Here is a 21,156-nt window from a genome sequence, read left to right as displayed (position 1 = left end):
AGGTGGGGATGACAGCCTGTTCCAAGGACAGGTTGAAGATGTCAGTGAATACCGGGGCCAGTTGGTCGGCACAGACTTTTAGGACGCGGCCGGGGATGCCGTCCGGTCCTGCTGCCTTCCTGATATTCACTTTTTTAAAGATCCGTCTCACCTCATGCTCTGTTACCCTGAACACTGAGTCTCCATCAGCAGACCCCCCCCCCCCCCATTGCCGTGGTTTGTAGGCTGGTGTTTTTATTCACAGCCTCAAACCTCGCATAGAAGGAATTGAGATCATTTGCTAAGGAGATGTCATTATTCAGCCTTTGTAATCTGTCATTGTTCTGAGGCCCTGCCACATGCCTCTAGAGTCAGCCTGTTCGAACTGAAGTTCAACTTTATCCCTGTAACGCCGTTTTGCCTCTTTTACTGCTCTCCTGACGTTGTATCTTGCCATCTTGTGTTCTTCCATGTTGCCTGTCTCCAGCCCGGTGTTGTATGCTGATGTGCGCACTTTCAGAGCCTCACGGACGGATTTGTCTACCCAGGGCTTTTGATTTGGGTAGATTTTAATTGCATCACGATTGGTCACGATTGTTTGGTCTTTATTTTTATTTTTATTTATTTTTATTATTTTTTAAACAAACATATAAACAAACATGACAACACACGATAAGATATACAAGCATTAATTACAGTGCATATCCAATGAAATTACCATTTAGTCAAATGTCTTATACAGGATATACCCCTAATACCTGTTATCTAAAAACCTACACACATATGCTCTAGCTCGTACCCCCCCCCCTCCCGGACCCCCCATTGGATAATCCAACCATTATAACTTGTTCCTAACCAGACACTACCATTATATGCTATCTTTTATTCTCTCTACCACTTCTAACCACATAGTCATTTTGGATTCATTGAGACCCAAAATTCTTGCTGTAGATATTTCTTGATAAATCACATCGAGATATGTAAGAGTCCAGACCTTCCGGCACATTTTTTCCGGTTGAAACCATCGTGATGCTATCAGCTTTTTAGCCACTGTGATACCGGATAAAACCAATCTCTTTAGCTGTGGAGGTACTGCATGTTCAAAGACATCATTCAGCAGTAATACAGAGGGGTGTACAGGTATATCCAGATCCAAGAGATTTGATAATTGCTGGGTCACTTCTTTCCAAAATATCTTAACTGGTGGGCAGTCCCAGTACATGTGCATAAATGTCCCTTCATCCCCATTTGTACATAGGGAGCATTTGGAGTCTTGTTTAAGACCCATTTTGTTCAGTCTTATAGGAGTTAAGTATGTCCTGTGAATATAGTTAAGATTGATTTGTTGATGGTCCGGGTTCCTTGATGCAAGTCGTACATTTCCCCAGGCCTCTTGCCAGTCAAAGTCTGTCTCCAGGTCTGGTATATCCCTCCTCCAGACTGAGTCTAGATGGAGGGTTTCATACGAGGCCGTTAGTAATTGATGATAAAAATCTGAAACAAAACCTCTCTATGTCTCTCTTTCATAGAAAAATTTGTGGTATCTGTGGTGTACAATTGGTATCTTTATCTTTATCCTCTCTCTCTCCTTTTATATATATATATTTTCTTTTTTCATGAACAGTCATTCATCCCCCCCCCCCCCCAGTCTCTCACATATCCAATCTAACTGGAGGTGTTATCAGAATGTCTGTCATTTCTAATGTCACTGGCACTTTGAGCTGGCTGGTATGGGTGTGTCTCTGAGTTACCTTGTTCCACAGTTGGCTCAGGTACCTCATGTGTTGTTGTCTGTGGAGCAGGTTGCTAAAGAGTGCGCAGGTGAGCACGATTTCTTCTCAACTGTCCTTCGTCCGTCTGTACGATGTATGACCTGGGCGTTGTCGCCTGCTGTATGACAGTCCCTCCTCTGTTCTCTTTGGGGAGCCACACATTTTGGCCACACTGCAGCGTAGGTAAGGGTAGGGATGGGTACCGAATTCGGTACTTTTGAGGTACCGAACCGAAACACGTCGGTACTACCGAGTATCGAATCAAGTGAGAAACCGATTTTAAAAAAAAATAAAAATAAAAAAAAATATTTTTTATTAATTTCTTTTTTTTACTTTTTTTTTTTTTTAAACTTTTTTCTTTTCATGTCAACGTTCACACGCACAATATATGCTTACCTAGGATTTGACTTGATTCAACAACAAAGCAGTCGGAGCAATGACAAGCCGAAAACTGTCGAAATTGTAGTTATTTGAAGTTTGGATTTTTTTTTACGACTGAGGTAGGTAAATTAAATTTCGACAGTTTTCGGCTTGTCATTGCTCCGACTGCTTTGTTGTTGAATCAAGTCAAATCCTAGGTAAGCATATATTGTGCGTGTGAACGTTGACATGAAAAGAAAAAAGTTAAAAACTTTTTTTTTTTTTTTTTTAAAGTACCGAAAAAAGGTACCGTTGGGTACCGGTATCGATTCACAGGTACCGGTACCGGTACCGGTATCGGTTCAAATGTGAAAGGTACCCATCCCTAGGTAAGGGACGGGCTCCGTGACGTAGATTGTAGCGACGTTGTTGATCCTCTTTTGCCTGCATCTCCGACTTCCTGAAGTCTCTGATGTTTGGCCAGCGAGGGAGTAGAGTCTTTGGGAGTTGTGGTATGTTGGAGTGAATCTGTCTCCCCATGAGGAGCTGTGCAGGGGAATAACCGCTCTCCAGGGGCGTGGCGCGGTATGCCAACAGCGCCTTTGCCTTGTCGCCTCCTCCTTTCCACAGCCCCTTCACTGTAACCACGGCCCGCTGAAACCAGGGTCTGCGGGGTCCCGTGACGGCTGAACACGTCTTTCAGCGCAGCCACAACTGTCTCCGCCGAAGCTACCTTAAGATGGGTAACTTCTATATATCGCGAGAAAAAGTCCACAATCACCATATAAGTCTTCTTCTCCCAGAAAAACAAGTCAGTAGCGACCCGCTGCCAGGGCCTTTCTTGCACTGGTGTGGGGACCAAGGGCTCTCTGCGTTCTGCCCTGTGTTGTGAACATGTGTCACACTTTCCACCAGCTGATTGATGTGTACCGACAGTCCGGGCCACCAGACTGACTGGCGTGCTCTTGCTCTGCACTTGACAACTCCTTGATGTCCAGCGTGCAGGTCATTAAGCACCTCCTGTCTGATGCATTGGGGAATCACGATCCTCTGACGACGCAGCAGTAGCTCACCAGCCAGTGTGAGGTTCTCTCTTTCTGGCCAGTATGTCCCCAACTCCCGTGGGAGGTCATGCTTCTCATGCCAACCTGTCTTACAGTATCTGATGAGCTTTGCACAGACAGGGTCAACACCCTGTTTCTCCTGTATGCTCCTCAGCCTAGCTTTCGTAGCTGGGAGGCTTTGCACAACTGCATCCACGAACACTTTGACTTCTGTTTCCCTGTCCATTTCTTCTTGTGTGAACGTGTGCTTGACAGGAGCTCTCGACAATGTGTCTGCTGTTATCAAGCACTTACCGGGCACATGTACAATATCGTATGTGAATCTCATCAGTCTCAGCCGAAACCTCTGGGTTAATCTGGGTTAATCCCAAGGAAGTACATGTCCTCTCAAGTTCATGCTCCCCAGATATGGAACATCTCCAAATCCTGTGCCGTCCGTATCACCTACCCCGTGAGTTTACCGCGGTCATTATATCCATCGTATATATCCACCCACAGGCAAATACTGGCAAAGCGCTGGTGGAATTACACGACCACCTCAACAAACAACAGATCAAGCATCCGGAAGCCGCGATGATAGTGGCCGGTGACTTCAACCAGGCAAATCTGAAAAAGGTGATGCCGTCCTTTTTTCAGCACATCGCCTGCTCCACAAGAGGGGGAAACACACTCGACCACTGTTACACCCCGTTCAGAGCTGGCTACAAGGCTGTAGCGGCTCCGCCACTGATGGGTGCTGCAAGCGCGAGCGATCACGACTCCATTTTTTTTATTCCTGCATACAAACAAAGATCGCGTGACGTCGTCGTGTCACGTGAGACAAAAAAGTGGTCTGACGAATCAGAGGCCACGCTCCGTGATGCGTTCGAGGTCACAGACTGGGACATGTTTAAAGGAAGCGCCAGTGACGTCAGCGAGTACGCTGATACCGTTGTGAGTTACATAACAACAGTTGCAGACGGTATTGTCCCCACAAAGAAGGCGCGGGTTTTCCCAAACCAGAAACCTTGGGTGGACAGCACTATAAAAGCAGCCCTGAACTCACGCACCACGGCTTATAACCTGGGCAGAGAGTCAGGAAATATGGAAGAATACAAGGCTTCAGTCTACACTCTGCGCAAGGCTGTTAAACTTGCTAAGAGGACATATGCTGAGAAACTGGAGACACAAATGGCACAAAACGACACAAGAGGCTTGTGGAGGGGACTGAAGACAATAACTGACTACAAAGTCAGCGCCCCCTCAATGGGGAGCGACGACGCCTCTCTCGCGGACAAACTCAACTCCTTCTACGCTCGGTTCGGTGTAGACAGTGTCGCCGCTAGCCCTCTGGCTAGGGACGTCACTGGCGCACCGGCTGTTGTGGAGGGCAACCGCGGGGGGGCGGGGGCGCTCTCTCGTTGTCGGAACACAGTGTGAGAAGAGCATTTATGCAGGTGAACACCAGGAAGGCTGCTGGCCCAGATGGTATAACAGGACGCATACTTAAGTCCTGTGCAAACCAGCTTGCCCCGGTGTTCACCGCCATATTTAACCAATCCCTGGCGGAGTCAGTAGTCCCTGCCTGCTTCAAGATGTCTACCATCATCCCTGTACCGAAGAAACCCTCCCCAACATGTCCAAATGACTACAGACCGGTGGCACTCACCTCTGTGGTCATGAAATGTTTCGAGAGGCTGGTCAAGGACCACATTTGTGCCTCCCTCCCCAGTGATATGGACCCTATGCAATTTGCATACAGGACAAACAGGTCCACTGACGACGCGGTCTCCCAGGTACTGCACAGCACTCTCTCCCACCTTGACCGTCAGAAGGGGGGCTATGTGAGACTGTTGTTCATTGACTACAGCTCAGCGTTCAACACCATAGTCCCCACCAGACTGGTGGACAAGCTGATGGAGCTAGGTCTGAGCTCCGCCCTGAGCGCCTGGGTACTGGACTTTCTGAGTGAAAGACCCCAGGCGGTCAGGGTGGGGGGTCAGACCTCCAACACCATCACCCTGAGCATCGGGTCCCCCCAGGGCTGTGTTCTAAGCCCCCTGCTGTACTCACTCTACACACACGATTGTGTGGCCAAGTTCAGCTCCAACTCCATAGTGAAGTTCGCAGATGACACGGTGGTGGTGGGGCTGATCTCGGACAACAACGAGAAGGCCTACCGGGAGGAGGTTGAGGTACTGGAACGTTGGTGCCAGGACAACAGCCTGCTCCTGAACATTGGTAAAACCAAGGAGCTGATCGTGGATTATAGGAGAGGACAGCAGGAGACACACACACCACTGATGATTAACGGGGCTACCGTGGACAGGGTGAGCAGTACTTCAAGTACCTGGGGGTCCACATCTCAGAGGATCTGACATGGTCAACACACATAGACACAGTAGTAAAGAAAGCGAAGCAGCGCCTCTACCACCTGAGACAGTTAAGGAAGTTCAGAGTATCGGGGAAGATACTCCAGTCCTTCTACTCAGGAGCTGTAGAGAGCATCTTGACCGGAAACATCACTGCCTGGTATGGGAACAGCACGGCACAGAACAAGAAGGCCCTACAGAGAGTGGTGCGCTCAGCCGAGCGTACCACGGGTATTGCGCTACCTCCCCTGCAGGCTCTATACAACAAGAGGTGCAAATCCAGAGCCTGCAGGATAATGAAAGACCCCCACCACCCCAATAACAGCCTGTTCCAGCTGCTGAGGTCAGGCAGACGCCTGCGAACCCCAGCTACTAGGACGGAGAGGCTTAGGCTAAGCTTCTTCCCCCAGGCCATCAGAGCCTTGAACAATGAACATTGAGAGACACAGAAAACTGAACTATCCACACACAAGCACACACAAGCACACACAAGACACGCACGCTGAGCACGCTCACACACTAGCAGCCACTTTAACACTCATGCCGCACACACGCACACTTATGGCCAGAGGAAAGGCCACTTTAAATTAGTAAAACAACAGGAACAGTGTATTGCACTACTAAAGCTACCTAGCATGTCCTATATGCTCTGTAAATACTATGTACAGATACCGAGATGGCACACCATGTTACCTGTTTATTGCACTGTTGTTTTTTTATTGGATTCTATTATATGTTGTACCACTGTATTTTTATTGGATTCTATTATATGTTGTACCACTGTATTGCACATCGTCGCGGGCAAGACCAGCCGCATTTCATTGTATACCTGTATGCCGTGACAATTAAAACTCTTGACTTGACTTGACTTGACCTCAGAACTCTGGGTGGGAGCTCATCTAGTGCTTTGTTACTCAGCAATGGCACTAGTGCAGGCGTGGCCAACCAGTCAGAGACTAAGGGCCCTTTCTCACTCACTGCTCTGTGTCGAATCAGACCCGGCTCGCATCAGAAAAGGGTGTGTCTGTCTGAGTGAGAACGCTGTCCCCCGTCCCCGCCCCCCGCTGATTCGTCCCCGGGGGCGCTGAACCTGGACCGCTGAAATAGGTGGTCTCAGGTGCGCACTAGTGGGGGCGGTTAGGCCTGGCAATTTTGTTTGCCATTGCTATGTCTATACATTGTTCGAATGCATTTATTTCTATTAGACCAGTGGTGCCCAACCAGTCGGCCGTGGTCGACCAGTAGATCAATGACATGCAATATAATTGCCACAAGCGATGGGATAATGTTAGCTTCTGAACAGGCTAGCTAACTAGCGTTAGCCGTTAGCCATTGCTGTATACTATACTTTCTTGTTCGAATGCATTTATTTCTATTAGACCAGTGGTGCCCAACCAGTTGGCCGTGGTCGACCAGTAGATCAATGACATTCAATATAATCGATGCGAGCAATGTTACTAGTAAAAGGCTAAGCTAACTAGCGTTAGCCGTTAGCTTAGCGTTATTGTTAACCCTGCAAAACGATCAAAAGCGGACTCTACAACAGAGTTCCATTTGTGAGAAAAGGGGGGTGGGTTATATTGACAAGGCTTGACAACAGAGGTTCAAATATAACTTCATATTTATTAGTTATTTGTTTCTTTATATCAGAATCCAGTCTCCAGTCTCCGTGTTAACACTTCCTGTGTTATTTCGAGCATGACATCATCGACTACGGCAAGCTTACAAGCTCAAAACGCAAACCGTAAACAAAACCCAGAGCGCACCAAGACTGAAGTGTGTACACAAACTAGAGGGGGGAGAGGGGGGGGGGGGGGGGGGAGTTCGGCACGGAACTCGGAATGAGGACGGCACGGAGCTGATTCGACCCCGATGTTGAGTGAGAAAGCCCCCTAAGAGCCACAAAAATTACTGTGGTACCACAAAGAGCCACACCATATACCAGCGTTTCTCAACCTTTTTTTTCAGTCACGGCACCCTTCATGTGTTTATAGGTCTCACCCTCTGGCCTCTGAAGTTGCTAATGTCTTTTTTATTTGGGCCTCACAGGGTTAAAAGTACCCTGTAAGACCCACGGTTGCAAAATTACAAAATCACTTTTAGCCATTTAAAAAAAGAATGTTTATTTAAAAAATGTTAAAGGGGAACTATTTTACTATTTCTTTCACTATTTGGGCACTTTTACACAATTCCTGTGAGTCTATGGAACACCTAGGTTTTTTTCAAAAAAAAATGCATTGTTTTGTATTTCTAATCAAGTACTCAAAAACCGCATTTTTCTACCTCAAGATCTTAAGCCGTTTTGAGGCTGGGCTCCAACCACTGTGTGGCCTGGTGCCAACTGCCACATCAACTGCCACATTATTATGCAGCTGAGAAATCTCTGACATCACAGATATGCACATTTTCAGATGACTCAGTTCAGTGAGGGTGAATATTGTGAGAGGAGAATTGGAAGAATGCGCCTATATGAGAATTAGAGACATAGATCCTATTAATATAAGTCCACATAGCTAAGAAACAATGGTAAACACTGAAAAAGGCCATTTATAAGATAGTTCCCCTTTAAGCACATGTATAGTCAATTGGTCCTGTTGTTCAGCCTCACAATGCTATTTGATAGTAAATGTGTTTATATGTCCCACCCTCTGGCCTCTGAAGTTGCCAATGTCTTTTTAATTTGGGCCTCACAGGGTTAACCTCTTAAGCCCGAGATATACAGTAAAAGTGTATATTTTCAGCACTACATTTGTTTACCAATTATTTTAACTGTTATTAGTGAAATATAAGATTATAGAAATCTTAGGGCATTGAGTCGGAAACCGGCGCATATTGACAGGAGGAAGTGGCACATCCAAAAGTGAGTGTAGTCTTTTGAAGGAAGAGACTCAGGGCTTTCAAATTTCGAAAAACTACCCTACCCAGCTCACACCAGCCCCTGTCAATCATCTGACTTCTGGATTTACTTTTTTATTTCTCTTATTTTTTGGGATTATCTCCCACAAACCTGAACGTTATTGCCATAAAACAGAACGCAGTTAGTTTCTCTACCTTTCTGTGAACGTCTTGCAAAAAACGGTGTTGCAATATGATAAAAAATGGTGGAGAAATTTACATTATAAAAAAGATGGCAGAATTCAGTACTGTATCTACAAAACCTTCTGTTTAATCATCTTCCCTTTATTCATTTGCTTGGATTTTTCAGGTCTGGTCAATTTTAGCATGGTGTCAAGTCAAGTCAAGTCAAGAGTTTTAATTGTCACGGCATACAGGTATACAATGAAATGCGGCTGGTCTTGCCCGCGACGATGTGCAATACAGTGGTACAACATATAATAGAATCCAATAAAAATACAGTGGTACAACATATAATAGAATCCAATAAAAACAACAGTGCAATAAACAGGTAACATGGTGTGCCATCTCGGTATCTGTACATAGTATTTACAGAGCATATAGGACATGCTAGGACATGTTATTCACAGTCAACGATACATTTTTGTTTAAATAGAATTGATATTCTCCTTTGGTTCATTATAATTTACTCAAGCCTAGTAATAGGCCTGGGCGGTATCATTTTTTTCACACCGTCATACCATGATGACCTAATACCCCGGTATACGGTATATGACGGTATGACTTTCATTTTCATCAGGGGGGGGGGGGCGGCGCAGCTAACAATATACTCGTTATTATCACCATACATAACGCTTGCTTATATTGAAACACGTTGAGATTAGGGCCGTTCTTTCAACCTGAAAGTGCACTTTCTTCAACCTCGAGGTAAACAAATCATAGAAGGTAGCCACTGCCGCCTGCCGGCACCATCCAGGTATCGACGTGAGCTAACGGTAGCTAGTTAGCCCGGCCGGCAGCCCGGCACCATCGTATTAACGTGAGCCAGTTGCATTAGGATTTAAAAATGTCAACACTCACTCACCCCGTTTTATATTACATTCCCAAAGAAGTGCCTCTGTCTCTCGTAGTCTCGTTGTGCTGGATGAAGTCACTGGCGAGTCGACTCGTGGCGCGAGGGTTTTGCTTAAATCCGAACAGACTCCAGTCCTTTAATTGTCCAAATGCGACAGTGTGTGCAAGTTTAGCTCTTGTTTGACAAAACGTTAGCCATCTGTGGTTAACTTCGACGCTTCATCGTTCAATGGTAACATATTATTATTATTGCTTAAGCTTTAGCAGCTGCTCAGAGATAGAGGAAATGCATACAGGTTAGTGTATGCTCAGCTCAGCTCTGTGCGGGGTAATACGGACCGCCTCCCCTGCCCTCTGCTGGCCGTGCTGTGTGTGTGTGTGCACGCACTTCAACCAACTCGAAAGTTAACTCCGTTTCACTAATGGAAACCGAAACCCAATGCCGTCCCTGTATAAACTCTGTTTCAGTGGAAATAGAAACTTAAAACCAACTGTGATTTTGACGGTATTGATTTTCAATACAGTCGGTATTTCTAAATAATAATAATAATAATAATAATACATCTATTTTATATAGCGCTTTTCCAGGTGCTCAAAGACGCTTTACATGGGCAGGAGAGACAAACTATGGCAAAACAAAAAAACAGAACAAAAATAATACATGACAAAAATAAAATAACACCGACAGAATTAGAGGTCAAAAGCAAGATTGAAAAGGTGAGTTTTGAGGGCTGATTTAATACCGTCTTACCGCCCAAGCCTACCTAGTAACAGACACACTATTTCTGACACTGATCCATATATGTCCCTAGATTCAGATACCAAGAACATGCAAATGGACCATTTAAACTTTTTTTTTAATGTTTATTCTACGTCCATGGAATGAGTGACATAAAAAAAAATATATATATATATATTTTATTTTTTATGGATGGAAGAGCCGCACATTGACGGGCAAAGAGCCGCATGCGGCTCGCGAGCCGCGGGTTGGCCACCCCTGCACTAGTGGCTTATGATCAGTTTCCAGCCTGAATCTGACCCCCAGAAGGTAGGATGACAACCGCTCACATGCCCATGTGGCTGCCAACGCCTCCTTTTCTATCTGGGCATAATTCTTCTCTGGGCTTGACAGGCTCCTAGAGATGAACACGACCGGCTTCCATATCCCATCTGTCTGTTGTTGCGTTAGAACGCCTCCGATACCATAGGACGAGGCATCGGCCAATATGCACGTCTCTGCTGTAGGAGAGTACGGGGCTAATACCCGCAGGGAAATTAACTCCGCTTTCAGTCTCTGAAAAGCTTCTTTTTGTGGGGCCTCCCAGACCCATTCATTCTTCCCGCACAACAGGTCTTTGATTGGGCGAGTGTACGAGGCCAGATGAGGTAAGAACTTGCCTATATATTGGGCCATCCCCATCAGTCTTTTCACTCCTTCGACGTCGGTAGGCTCAGGCATCTCCAAGATTGCTCTGACCTTAGCTGACCCAGGAACATTATGCTGTTTTTTGCAAACTCACATTTTTCACTGTTCAGTGTCAGGCCTTCTGCCTGCAGTGTCTTTAGGACCCTGTGCAATCTCTCATTATGCTCCTGTATGTCCTTTCCGTACACCAGTATGTCATCAGCTGGGCTGCGACTGTGTGCAGCCGCTTTATGAGTCCAAGCGCCTCTATTGCAGGAAGGCCTAGGAGGGGCCTGGTTAGTTCTTCCACAACATAGATTATTTGTGCTGTTGTTCTCTTTCTAATGGTTAGCTCACCACTGAAGCAGCCTTTTGTATTTAACTTGTATTTTCCTGGTCCATACAGTACTTTTTGTGGTGGCTGTAGATTTCCATTTTTTTTCAACTGAGTGCATGCTGCTCGGCACCGCTGTGACCTGGGCCCCTGTATCCAGCTTGAATATGGCCTTCTGTCCATTCAGCTCTAACAGTTCCAGCCATTCATCTTCAGGTTCCTCTAGGTTTACTACGTTCAGGAACGCAAAGTCCTCCTCTTCATCTTGAGAAGTCTCTGTGTGTGCCAGTGTGATGTCATGGACCCCTTTTCCTGTTCTGCATGTCTTTGCAAAGTGTCCTTTTTTATGACACACTCTACACTCAGCATCCCGGGCAGGGCATTCTTTCCACATATGTCTTTTCACATTTCCACATCTGCCACATCCAGGAGACTGTGTGTCAGTTCTGTATTGTTGTGCTTTCTGCCATCTATTTTTTTTTATGGCCTCCACCTGTGCAGCTGCCTGCTGCTCAGTGCCTCTTAAGACGGGCTGTTGTTTCTTTATTGCTGCACTCTGCTTCACTTTAGTCTAGGGCTGACCCCTATTAATCGATTAGTCGACTAATCGGTCGAAAGAGGGCGTAGTCGACTGGCCAACCTCTTAGTCGAATATAATAATAAAAAAAAAAAAATAATATTAATATTTTTTTTTAATTATCTTTTTTTATCGTTTTTTTTTCAAAAGAAAAGAGGCATAGAAGCGTGGCTAACGCTAATGGCACGCATACCAGAGGCTAACTGCCTACGAAAACAGACACAGAGGCACTGAAAGAGGATTTCACCTGTCTAATGGACACACTAGAGTAGACAAATATCAAGATGTATCCATCAGTGGACCAATTGCATGCTTTTGCAGAGGACAAGAAGCCTTCAGTCGACTCCTTCAGACATTAAGCACCCCCCACAGCCCAAATGGAATGATAATCTTTTTTTTTTTTTTTTTTTTTTTTAGTCGACCAATAGTCGACTAAAGGCACATTTTGGCCAATCCTAGTCGACCATCCAAATCCTTAGTCGGGGACAGCCCTACTTTAGTCATTGCCTTTTCCAAAGTTAAATCTGCATCCATTTGCAGGTTTTCTGATAGCTTGGCATCTCTTATGCCTACTACAATCCTGTCCCTTATCAAGTCTTCTCTCAGGGTTCCAAATTGACAATGTTCAGCCAGTGTGTGTACAGCAGTGATAAAGGATTCAACATTCTCACCCGGTTCTTGGTTCCTTCTGTTGAAACATGCTCTTTCAAATATGACGTTCCTCTTACTGACACAATGTGCGTTGAACGCATCCGTGACGTCTTTGTATTTCTTTTTCTGTTCCTCTGTGAGCGGCAAAACACTTAATATGTCTTCGCGTCGTCTCCCGCCGCATACATGAAGGCATTTACCTGGAATTCTTCTGACTGTTTATCCAAACCAGACGCTATTCTATAGCGTTCAAATCGCTTCATCCATCTCGGCCAGTCATTAATGTTATTGAAGTCGAACCTGCCTGGCGGAGCCAACTGTGGCAGCGACGGCAACAGGGCTGCTTCTTCTGCCATTCCGTCGTCGTCTTTCTCTTTTTTAATTTAATCTATTTTGTATAGTTCGTCTTCTTACTAAGTAATCTCACTTCTGACACCATGTTGTGTAAACCTTGTACCTTTAGTTCACATATAATAAGAGACGTAGAGCATGTGATCACGTTGACTCTTTATTCCTAGGTAAGTCAGGAAGGGCCTTGCAACATACAAATGTGTCCGTGTAGCAACACGAGCCAGACCCTTACAGGACAGTTGCTGTGCTTTAATTATAGTTTTTATAATCTCCAGTAGTTTTTATTTCTATTTTATATTACATTTTATTTAGGGATGCACTGATATTGGTATTGGATAACGGTCCGATAGGCCTAAAACATAATCTGAGAATACTACAAACACATCTAGCATTCTAGAAATCAAAGCAAGTGACTTGATTTGTTGTATTATTCACACGTTAACTGGTTAACACTCTAATGGAGGAAATGAATTATATCTCAATAGTTTTTTCCAATGACCCCAAAATGACAGTCCAAGTCTATACTATTCATTAAAACTAATGGATCAGACTGGTACTCTGTATTGGACGATACTTAAAGCCCACATATCGGTATCTGTATCGTGACTGATCCTTAATTTAATTTCCATCCCAGTTGGGTGTAGGGTAATTCTCAGATGACATTTGATCGTTTTTGTTTCTTTTTGGATTTCTCCAAGCTATTCAGTTAGTTTAATTTACTTTTAGATTAAGTTAGCTTTTGAACATGTCACATTTGTATGGAGTGTGTTGTTAGTGGAATCTGGGGACTAACATCTTAAAATGTGTCATTTTAGATAATTGATAATCAAATTCTGGAAATGGTAAACAGGAAATTATTAATTATTTGTGAATTACTGTCTGATTTACATCAAACTTGACAAACATGCCATACAATAGCAAGAAGACTTGTGAAGTTCTGACTTTAGTCATCTTGCCACATTGGCGCTATTCTTATGAAACTCAAAACATGAACAACTGCTCTGATTAGGGGTGTGGTCAAAAGGTTGAGAATTCAGGCCGGTGATATGGAGAGTTGCAGTTTCCTCATTAACACATTCGGGGCCATTGGGATGCGTCTAATAAATCTCTAGAGGACCGGAAAATGTAAACAGACTTGGGGCTGTTTGTAGAGCTAAATCTATACTTTATAGTATTGCTATCTGTCCATTCTCATTGTCAATTGGGACCATAAACCGTCCCTTCAAAATGGATTAAAGAAGAAAAAAAATCATCAATACGTTCTCATTTTATAGCGCCGTGAATATAAGCGTTATACGGCATTTGGTCTAGTATATTTCCTGGAAGGCGAGATAAAGGGCTAATAGCTACTAACGTTATATCCAATGGCATTTCCGTTATACAAAAGCTACAGTTAAAACTCAAACTGCATATGATCGGTATGATCCTCAAGCATGTATGCATGAAAGGGGGGGGGGGCGGGGGACGTCGTTTCTGATTATTGATTACCAATAACCGTGTTCGTCTAAGTAGCCACATACGCTGGTCGGCTGGTTAAGTATCATAGCAAGCTTTGATCAGCATGTAATTTACTTTAAAAAGATCTTACCATGAGCCGGTTGGATCCCCCCGAGCATTTCCCTGTTATCGATCGCCATCTGGTAGATCGATATGTCCATTGGCTGATGATAAATCCCCTTATTGCATAGTGAAATCCGCAATCCAAAACGTATCCCGTGCAACAGACAATAGCTATCGCTTCAGATGAGTAGAAAACTACATTAGAGATCCAAAAAAAAAAAGACAACTTCTGCCACAGGGACCACTCTATTATCGCAATGGCGCCCCTAAGAGGATCTGGCCGGTATTGCACGTTGGCGAATTCAAAGAGTAGGGTACATCTGCAGTGCAGCTCGGCGACCTTGAATAGGTTATTAAAATGGAATAAAAGCCAAAACAACTTGCCACGGATATATCCGTGCTTACGGATATATCCGTGCTTCTGTCCACAACGGGTGGAATCGAAACACGTACAGTATATATCCGTTGTTCGTCCCCATTGTGTTAAGCTTGTTTATTAATACCTAGGTTATTATTATGATTTAATTCCAGTTTACTACCAAGCTTTAGTCGTCATTGTAGTTGGCTAATACAGGCTTGAACAGGGACGGTTCAACACACTGCTCTTGCTCAGCATCACAATTGATCATACTAACATTTTGGTCCCTCCAGAGCCATCCCAAGGCTTTTGGGGCCTTAGGCAAGGGACCCAGAGGGCTGGCCTACTGTAGCAAAATGTCCCTAACTGACTGACTGGTTGACTGATGGTGGTATCTGTCTCTTTCCCCTTACAGACACTATGGAGAGATGCTGTGGTTTGATTACTACCAAGGAAAAACCAGGTAATAATATTGTAATAATATCAAATATCAAAGTCAATGGGGCAGAGCTCCTGTCTGTACAAGCTGACTGAAGCTCACGGAAATCGACTTTGTGTGCACTGTGGAGAAAAGTTCAGCAAGCCCCAGTCAGCTTGTACAGACAGGAACTTGACCCCATTGACTAGAGCCATATGAAATCCATTAATTTTTTTTCCAAATTTTGTTTTTTCCGTTTTAATATTTCAGAATTCTGTATTTTGCTTTGTACGCTCATTTTACCATCAGAAATAGTGTCTAATAAGTGGGAATGAATAAATGTCCACAATTTAATAAGATATAACAGTCCATTTAATAGGGCTGTCTTAAATACTTCGAAGCTTCGAAGCTTTGTTCGATGGGCATGGGATTCGAATATGAAAATAAAATGTGATTATTAAAAAATATAAATGATATATATATATTTTTTTGCTAAATCAACTCTGCCTCTCTTTATTAATTACAACAAGCAATGCTGTTTGTTATTTAATATGAGGTCGGACTCGGCACTGACAGATTTGTGTTCATTGTGCTGCTTTTATAAAGCCTCAAATGACGGCTTACAATATTTCATGAAAGCAAAGTGTTTTGTTTGTCTAAGATTTAAAAAGGTTTAAACTTTACAGCACTGACAAAGTTGAACAAAGTGCTGTACAAGTCCCACAACATAAAAAAAAAAAAAAAAAATATATATTATATATATTTTTTTTTTTTTTTACAGTCGATTCCATTTTTATTGCTCAATTCCGCGATTCCGTCCGCGATTCCATGATCGCGGATTTCATATGGCTCTACCATTGACTTTGCATGTCACGTTTGTGGTCATCATTTTCATTAATTTATTAGACATTTTGTAATCAAAATGTCTTTCTTTAAAAGTATAATCTGTAATGCTGTCAAACCGCAACCTCTAGGTCTGAGGTCTGACATGTGGGTTGGAGTTGAGTGGGGATAGGGGACAGGTTGCGATTGCTGGTCTATTAGGCCTGGAGAAATTCACAGTATAATTTCAGTTACTAAACTCCAACCCACACTTTAAGACCAAAACATGAATAAAGCGCAATACCAAGCAGGGCTGTTACTATATAGTAAAAAGAAAATTAAATAATTGACAACATTAAAAACAGGGGCATTGTAGTTATTAGGTAACAAGCTCTATTGATCTATCAATGTACACTGTACAGTAGTAAATAGATCAGCGTAGTCCCCAAGCATGTGCACTGCGCAAAAAGTACAATGCCCATGTTCATCACAACAATGAACCAAAATTAATGTTGTTGTTTACATATTGCAGGCAACATATCCCCTCCCTATTTAGTATTTTCTAGGGCTTGCCCCGACTAAGGATTTGGATAGTCGACTATGATTGGCCGAAATGAGCCGATAGTCGACTATTAGTCGACTATGAAAAAAATATATAGAAAAAAATAAGTATAATTTACATTTTTTATCATTCCATTCTGGCTGTGGGGGTGCTTAATGTCTGATGGAAGGCTTCTTATTCTCTGCAAAAGCATGCAATTGGTCCACTGATGGATACATCTTGATATTTGTCTAGTCTAGTGTGTTCATTAAATGGGTGAAATCCTCTTTCAGTGCCTCTGTGCCTGTTTTCTTAGGCAGTTAGCCTAATACGTGCCATTAGCGTTAGCCACGCTTCTAGGCCTCTTTTCTTTTGGAAAGAATGATACAAAAAAAATGTAAGTAAAAATAAAAGAAATATTATAATATATATATATATATTTTTTTTGTATTCGACTAAGAGGTTGGCAGTCGACTACAGCTCCTTTCGATCGATTAGTCGACTATTCGACTAATAGGGGTCAGCCCTAGTACTGTATGTGGAATGCACCTGACTGGATAATTGACATGCCGGTGCTCTAGTGCGACATCTAGATATCTAGACCTTTGAAAAGAAGGCTAATCAATGCAGCTTCTGTTTGCAACCTGTCACAGATCATGAACCTCCCAACCAGAATAAATATTAATCAAGATGGTTCTAGGTCATCAACTTGTATTGACTACTTCATCACTAATGCTCCTGAAAAATGCTCGAATGTAATTTCTGTTGCTGTGGGTTTTAGTGATCACAACTTAATTGCATTAACTTGGAAAGCAAAAATACCCAAAAGTGGGCAGATGATAATTAATAAGCATATGTATAAGGCTTTCTCAGAGGAGAAGTTTTTAGATAAGTGTCAAAGAGGTGGACACACTCTTGTCAAGCATGGAAAATGGCAAGCCGTGCGGCTTTGACAATATAGATGGTAGATTATTACAGCTAGCGGGTTCGTTTGTAGCCAAGCCTTTATGTCACATTTTCAACTTATGTTTTGAGAATGGTATTTTTCCACAGTCCTGGAAGATTGCGAAGGTCACTCCGCTGTCAAAAAACAGTAGGGAGGCCTTCACAGGAGTAAATAGTAGACCTGTAAGCATATTGCCTGCCTTGAGTAAATTAATGGAAAAGATTATATACAAAAAGGTACAAGCTTATTTTGATGGGAACAGAATCAATTCAGAACACCAACACACATACAAAGCTGGCTACTCCACAAACACAGCACTCACATCGCTGACTGATAACTGGCTTACACATATTGATAGGAAGTCAATGGTGGGTGCTGTGCTTCTGGATTTTAGCGCTGCATTCGACATTATAGATCATGATCTTCTGCTCATGAAACTTTCAGCTTATAAATTCAATGAAAGTGCTATTAAGTTGTTAAATAATTACTTACTTAATAGACTACAATTAGGGATGCTCGATATTGGCTTTTTTACCGATATACCGATATTGTCCAACTCTTAATTTCCGATACCTATATCAACCGATACCAATATATGCAGGGTTCCCTCCCCCCCCCCATTTTTTTTTATAATTTCAGGTAATTAACATTACATATCTCTTGTTGTGGAATTAACACAACATTATGCGTACTTTTGACAATAAATAAAATCAGAATTTGTTCTTACTTGCTTGCCTGGGTAAATAAAGGTTATAGAATGTAAAAAAAAATAAAAAAAATTGAAAACCGATACCGATATTTTCCGATATCACATTTTTATGCCGATATCGGCCGATAATATCGGTAGGCCGATAATATCGGACATCCCTAGTTGTGATGTTTTCTTGTGAGTACTTCAATGTTTGTGGTTTTATATTTTTATTTTACTTTTTTGTGTGTGTTTGTATTTTTTATGTTTGGACCCCAGGAAGAGTAGTCTCACTTTGGTGTAGACTAATGGGGATCCACAATAAAACAATAAAACAATAGTGGTTGAATTATCATAGCACCTTTTAATTACAATTACACATCATCCTCTAATTACTATTCAGTTCACACAACAAGTCTTCCTCCATCTCCCTCTCTCTCTCTCTCTCTCTCAGTTCCTCTGAAGAGCATTGAGGTGGAGGTGAAGGTGAGGGACCATGTGGCTACAGTGAGATCCACTCTGCAGTATGAGAACAAGGAGGAGCGCCCCCTAGAGGCTGTCTTTGTCTTCCCCCTGCCTGGAGACGCTGCAGTCTGTCACTTCAGTGCCAGGATCGGTCAGACGGAGGTGGTGGCGGAGGTCAGGGAGAAACAGAAGGTGAGCTGGAGGATGGGATGCAGCTTCGCTCTAGGAGCTGCAAATTAAAGCAAAGACGCTGAGTTGAGAATGTTTCAACATGAGTTAAGAAAATTGCTTGCCGCAATAAAGCAAACATGGGCATCCTCTTTACAATGAATAAACTGCTATGATTTCACACGGTTTTTCGACTGTTCAACATGACGTAGGTATGCGACTATAGCTGATGGTTTTGTTTGCGTCAACTGCACTGATTCAGCCTACAGATTTATTAATGGTCATCGGGAGCAGTTATGGGTTAAGTGTCTTGCTCAAGGACACCTCGACATGCTGCTGGGAGGAGCCGGAATCGATCCGGGAACCTTCCGATTACCAGATGGCGCTCTACCTCCTGAGCCACTGTCGCCCGAAAATTTTTATGTTCTTCTATGTACACTGACTGAGTGACTCTAACGTTAGAGCTGGTATGGTGCTGTTGCCTTTTATTATTTATATCTGTTGACAGGAATAGATTAGTATTAAAAGGCAAAACCACCATACCAGCTCTAACGTTGGTACACCACTTGTTGTAGAATCACGTTAGCTAGTTTAGTCACTTGATGACAGATTTGACACTATCATCGTGTGGTGTACAGTGTTACGAACTGGCTCAAGCTCGCAACAAGAATAGGGAGACACAGGCACAATTTAAGAAATAAAGAATTTATTGTCAGTAATATAAAGGAGCAGCCAATATATATGAGTATCAGTGTGTCAGCAGTGTGTGGATGATGTATGTGCAGCATGAATGTGTAGGTGTAAAAGCAAAGAAAAGCAACCAAAACAAATGAACCAAAAGTAACAGCCAAATGACCAAAGAACCAAATAATCAACAAACAGCAACCAGACAAACAAAGAACCAAAAACAAATGGGGAGTTCGCCAGAGATCAGAGGCAGCCTCTCTCTGATATCCTGCCTGGGACACACCGGCCCAGGTGTGCACCAATTAGCTGACGAGCCTTCCCCAGCTCTGCTCTGCACAGCCAGAGCAGAGGAAGATAACACAGTGTGGGGGAGGGTCGTCACACCTCCCCCCATAAGACAGGGACCCTAGGGTCACTGTTTTCAACCCAGACACCGTATTACACTCTTTAATAAAAATTACATTTCCTCCAAAAAGTGACAGCTGAACATGGGTCGCATAGACATGCCCGCCAACTCCCCATCCAGCCACTCCACCCCAGCCTCAGCAACTCCGGTGCGCCAGAGAAGCCTTTTAAGAGAAAAGGAGTTAGTAACCGGAATGGGCAGACAGACATATTTAAACACATGGGTGAAAATGAGGATTTCTATATATTTTTTCCTCTTCCTCTCTTTCCATGTTCACTCCATTCTCCCCCTTTCCCTCAGTCATCTGTTGTCTGAGCTGCTCCTCTCTGCCACCTCCTGCCTGAGCCTGGCCAACAACAGCTTGTTGCCGCTGGAGACGATCAATCTCAGTTTTCACATCCTTCTGCAGGTTATCCAGCTGTCCTTGCAGCTCAGTCAGCTTGCCCTCCGATTGGCTGAGGGAGGTCTTGAGGGCGGAGACTTCCTGGTTGTGGCTGAGGGAAACAGACAACGGGACAGCGGGCACAGGAAAAGTAACATTCTCTCGTGGTACTGCACAGGCTGGCAACATGTCTGGGTTACACTCATTCTTATGTGGCTCTCCCACCAGCGGTGCCGAAGTACCCACTAATGGTGGCACGTCACGCTTACCAACCAAGTCATTACCCAAAATCACTGCCACTCCTTCAACAGGCAACGAGGGCCGAACTCCCATGGACACCACCCCCTGTATCAGATCTGAGGAGAACATGAGGTTATGAAGGGGAGCCGACACAACTTGCAACCCCATCCCACAAACCCGTACATCACGACCTGTATATGATTTGGGTGAAAAAGGCAATGCCGATCCCACAATAAATGAATCCAACGCACCGGTATCTTGCAGGATTTTAACCGGTACAAAGGAATCACTTCCCACCAATGAAACATGACCCTCCGTAATATAAGGAGAATAACCGCTTTCAATGTCTGATATTGTAGCTGTTACTGTCGCAGGTCTTGTATGCCACCTAACTGCATCAATGGCATCAGCCTTGCTACCAATACGAGCAGGTGCAGCCAACGCGACAGGTCTCACCTGGCCATTTTCATTTGAGAATCCCGCCTTTGCTCTGCGACTAGGGCACTCATTCTTCCAATGCCCTTCACGCCGACAGTAATGACAATTGGTACTATCGTCATTCTCTTTCCCAGAACCATTATTAGGCCTAGAATAAGCCGATTCCACGTTTGACCCAAAACGTCTGTCTGTGCGTGGAGAAAATCTATTCTGCTGCACACTACTACCTGCTTCGGCAAATGTACGTTTATGAATTAGACTAA

General features: G+C 43.7%; 1 protein-coding gene across 8 annotated transcripts in view; it reads left to right on the top strand.

Moving 5' to 3' along the window:
- The window catches only part of LOC311232811 (von Willebrand factor A domain-containing protein 5A-like), a 152,016-nt gene that overhangs the window by 7,031 nt on the left and 123,829 nt on the right, over nucleotides 1-21,156 (top strand). For all 8 annotated transcript variants that reach the window (XM_084319621.1, XM_084319620.1, XM_084319617.1 and 5 more), the window contains 2 exons: nucleotides 15,108-15,155; nucleotides 18,562-18,764. In XM_084319621.1, the coding sequence (XP_084175747.1) occupies nucleotides 15,113-15,155; nucleotides 18,562-18,764 (246 nt within the window). In that variant the 5' untranslated portion in view covers nucleotides 15,108-15,112. The remainder of the gene's footprint in view (nucleotides 1-15,107; nucleotides 15,156-18,561; nucleotides 18,765-21,156) is intronic.

The sequence above is a fragment of the Notolepis coatsorum genome (assembly GCF_963971535.1).
Source record: "Notolepis coatsorum genome assembly, chromosome: 1".
In the NCBI taxonomy this organism is placed as follows: Eukaryota; Metazoa; Chordata; class Actinopteri; order Aulopiformes; family Paralepididae; genus Notolepis; species Notolepis coatsorum.
This window is presented reverse-complemented; position numbering and strand designations above follow the sequence as displayed.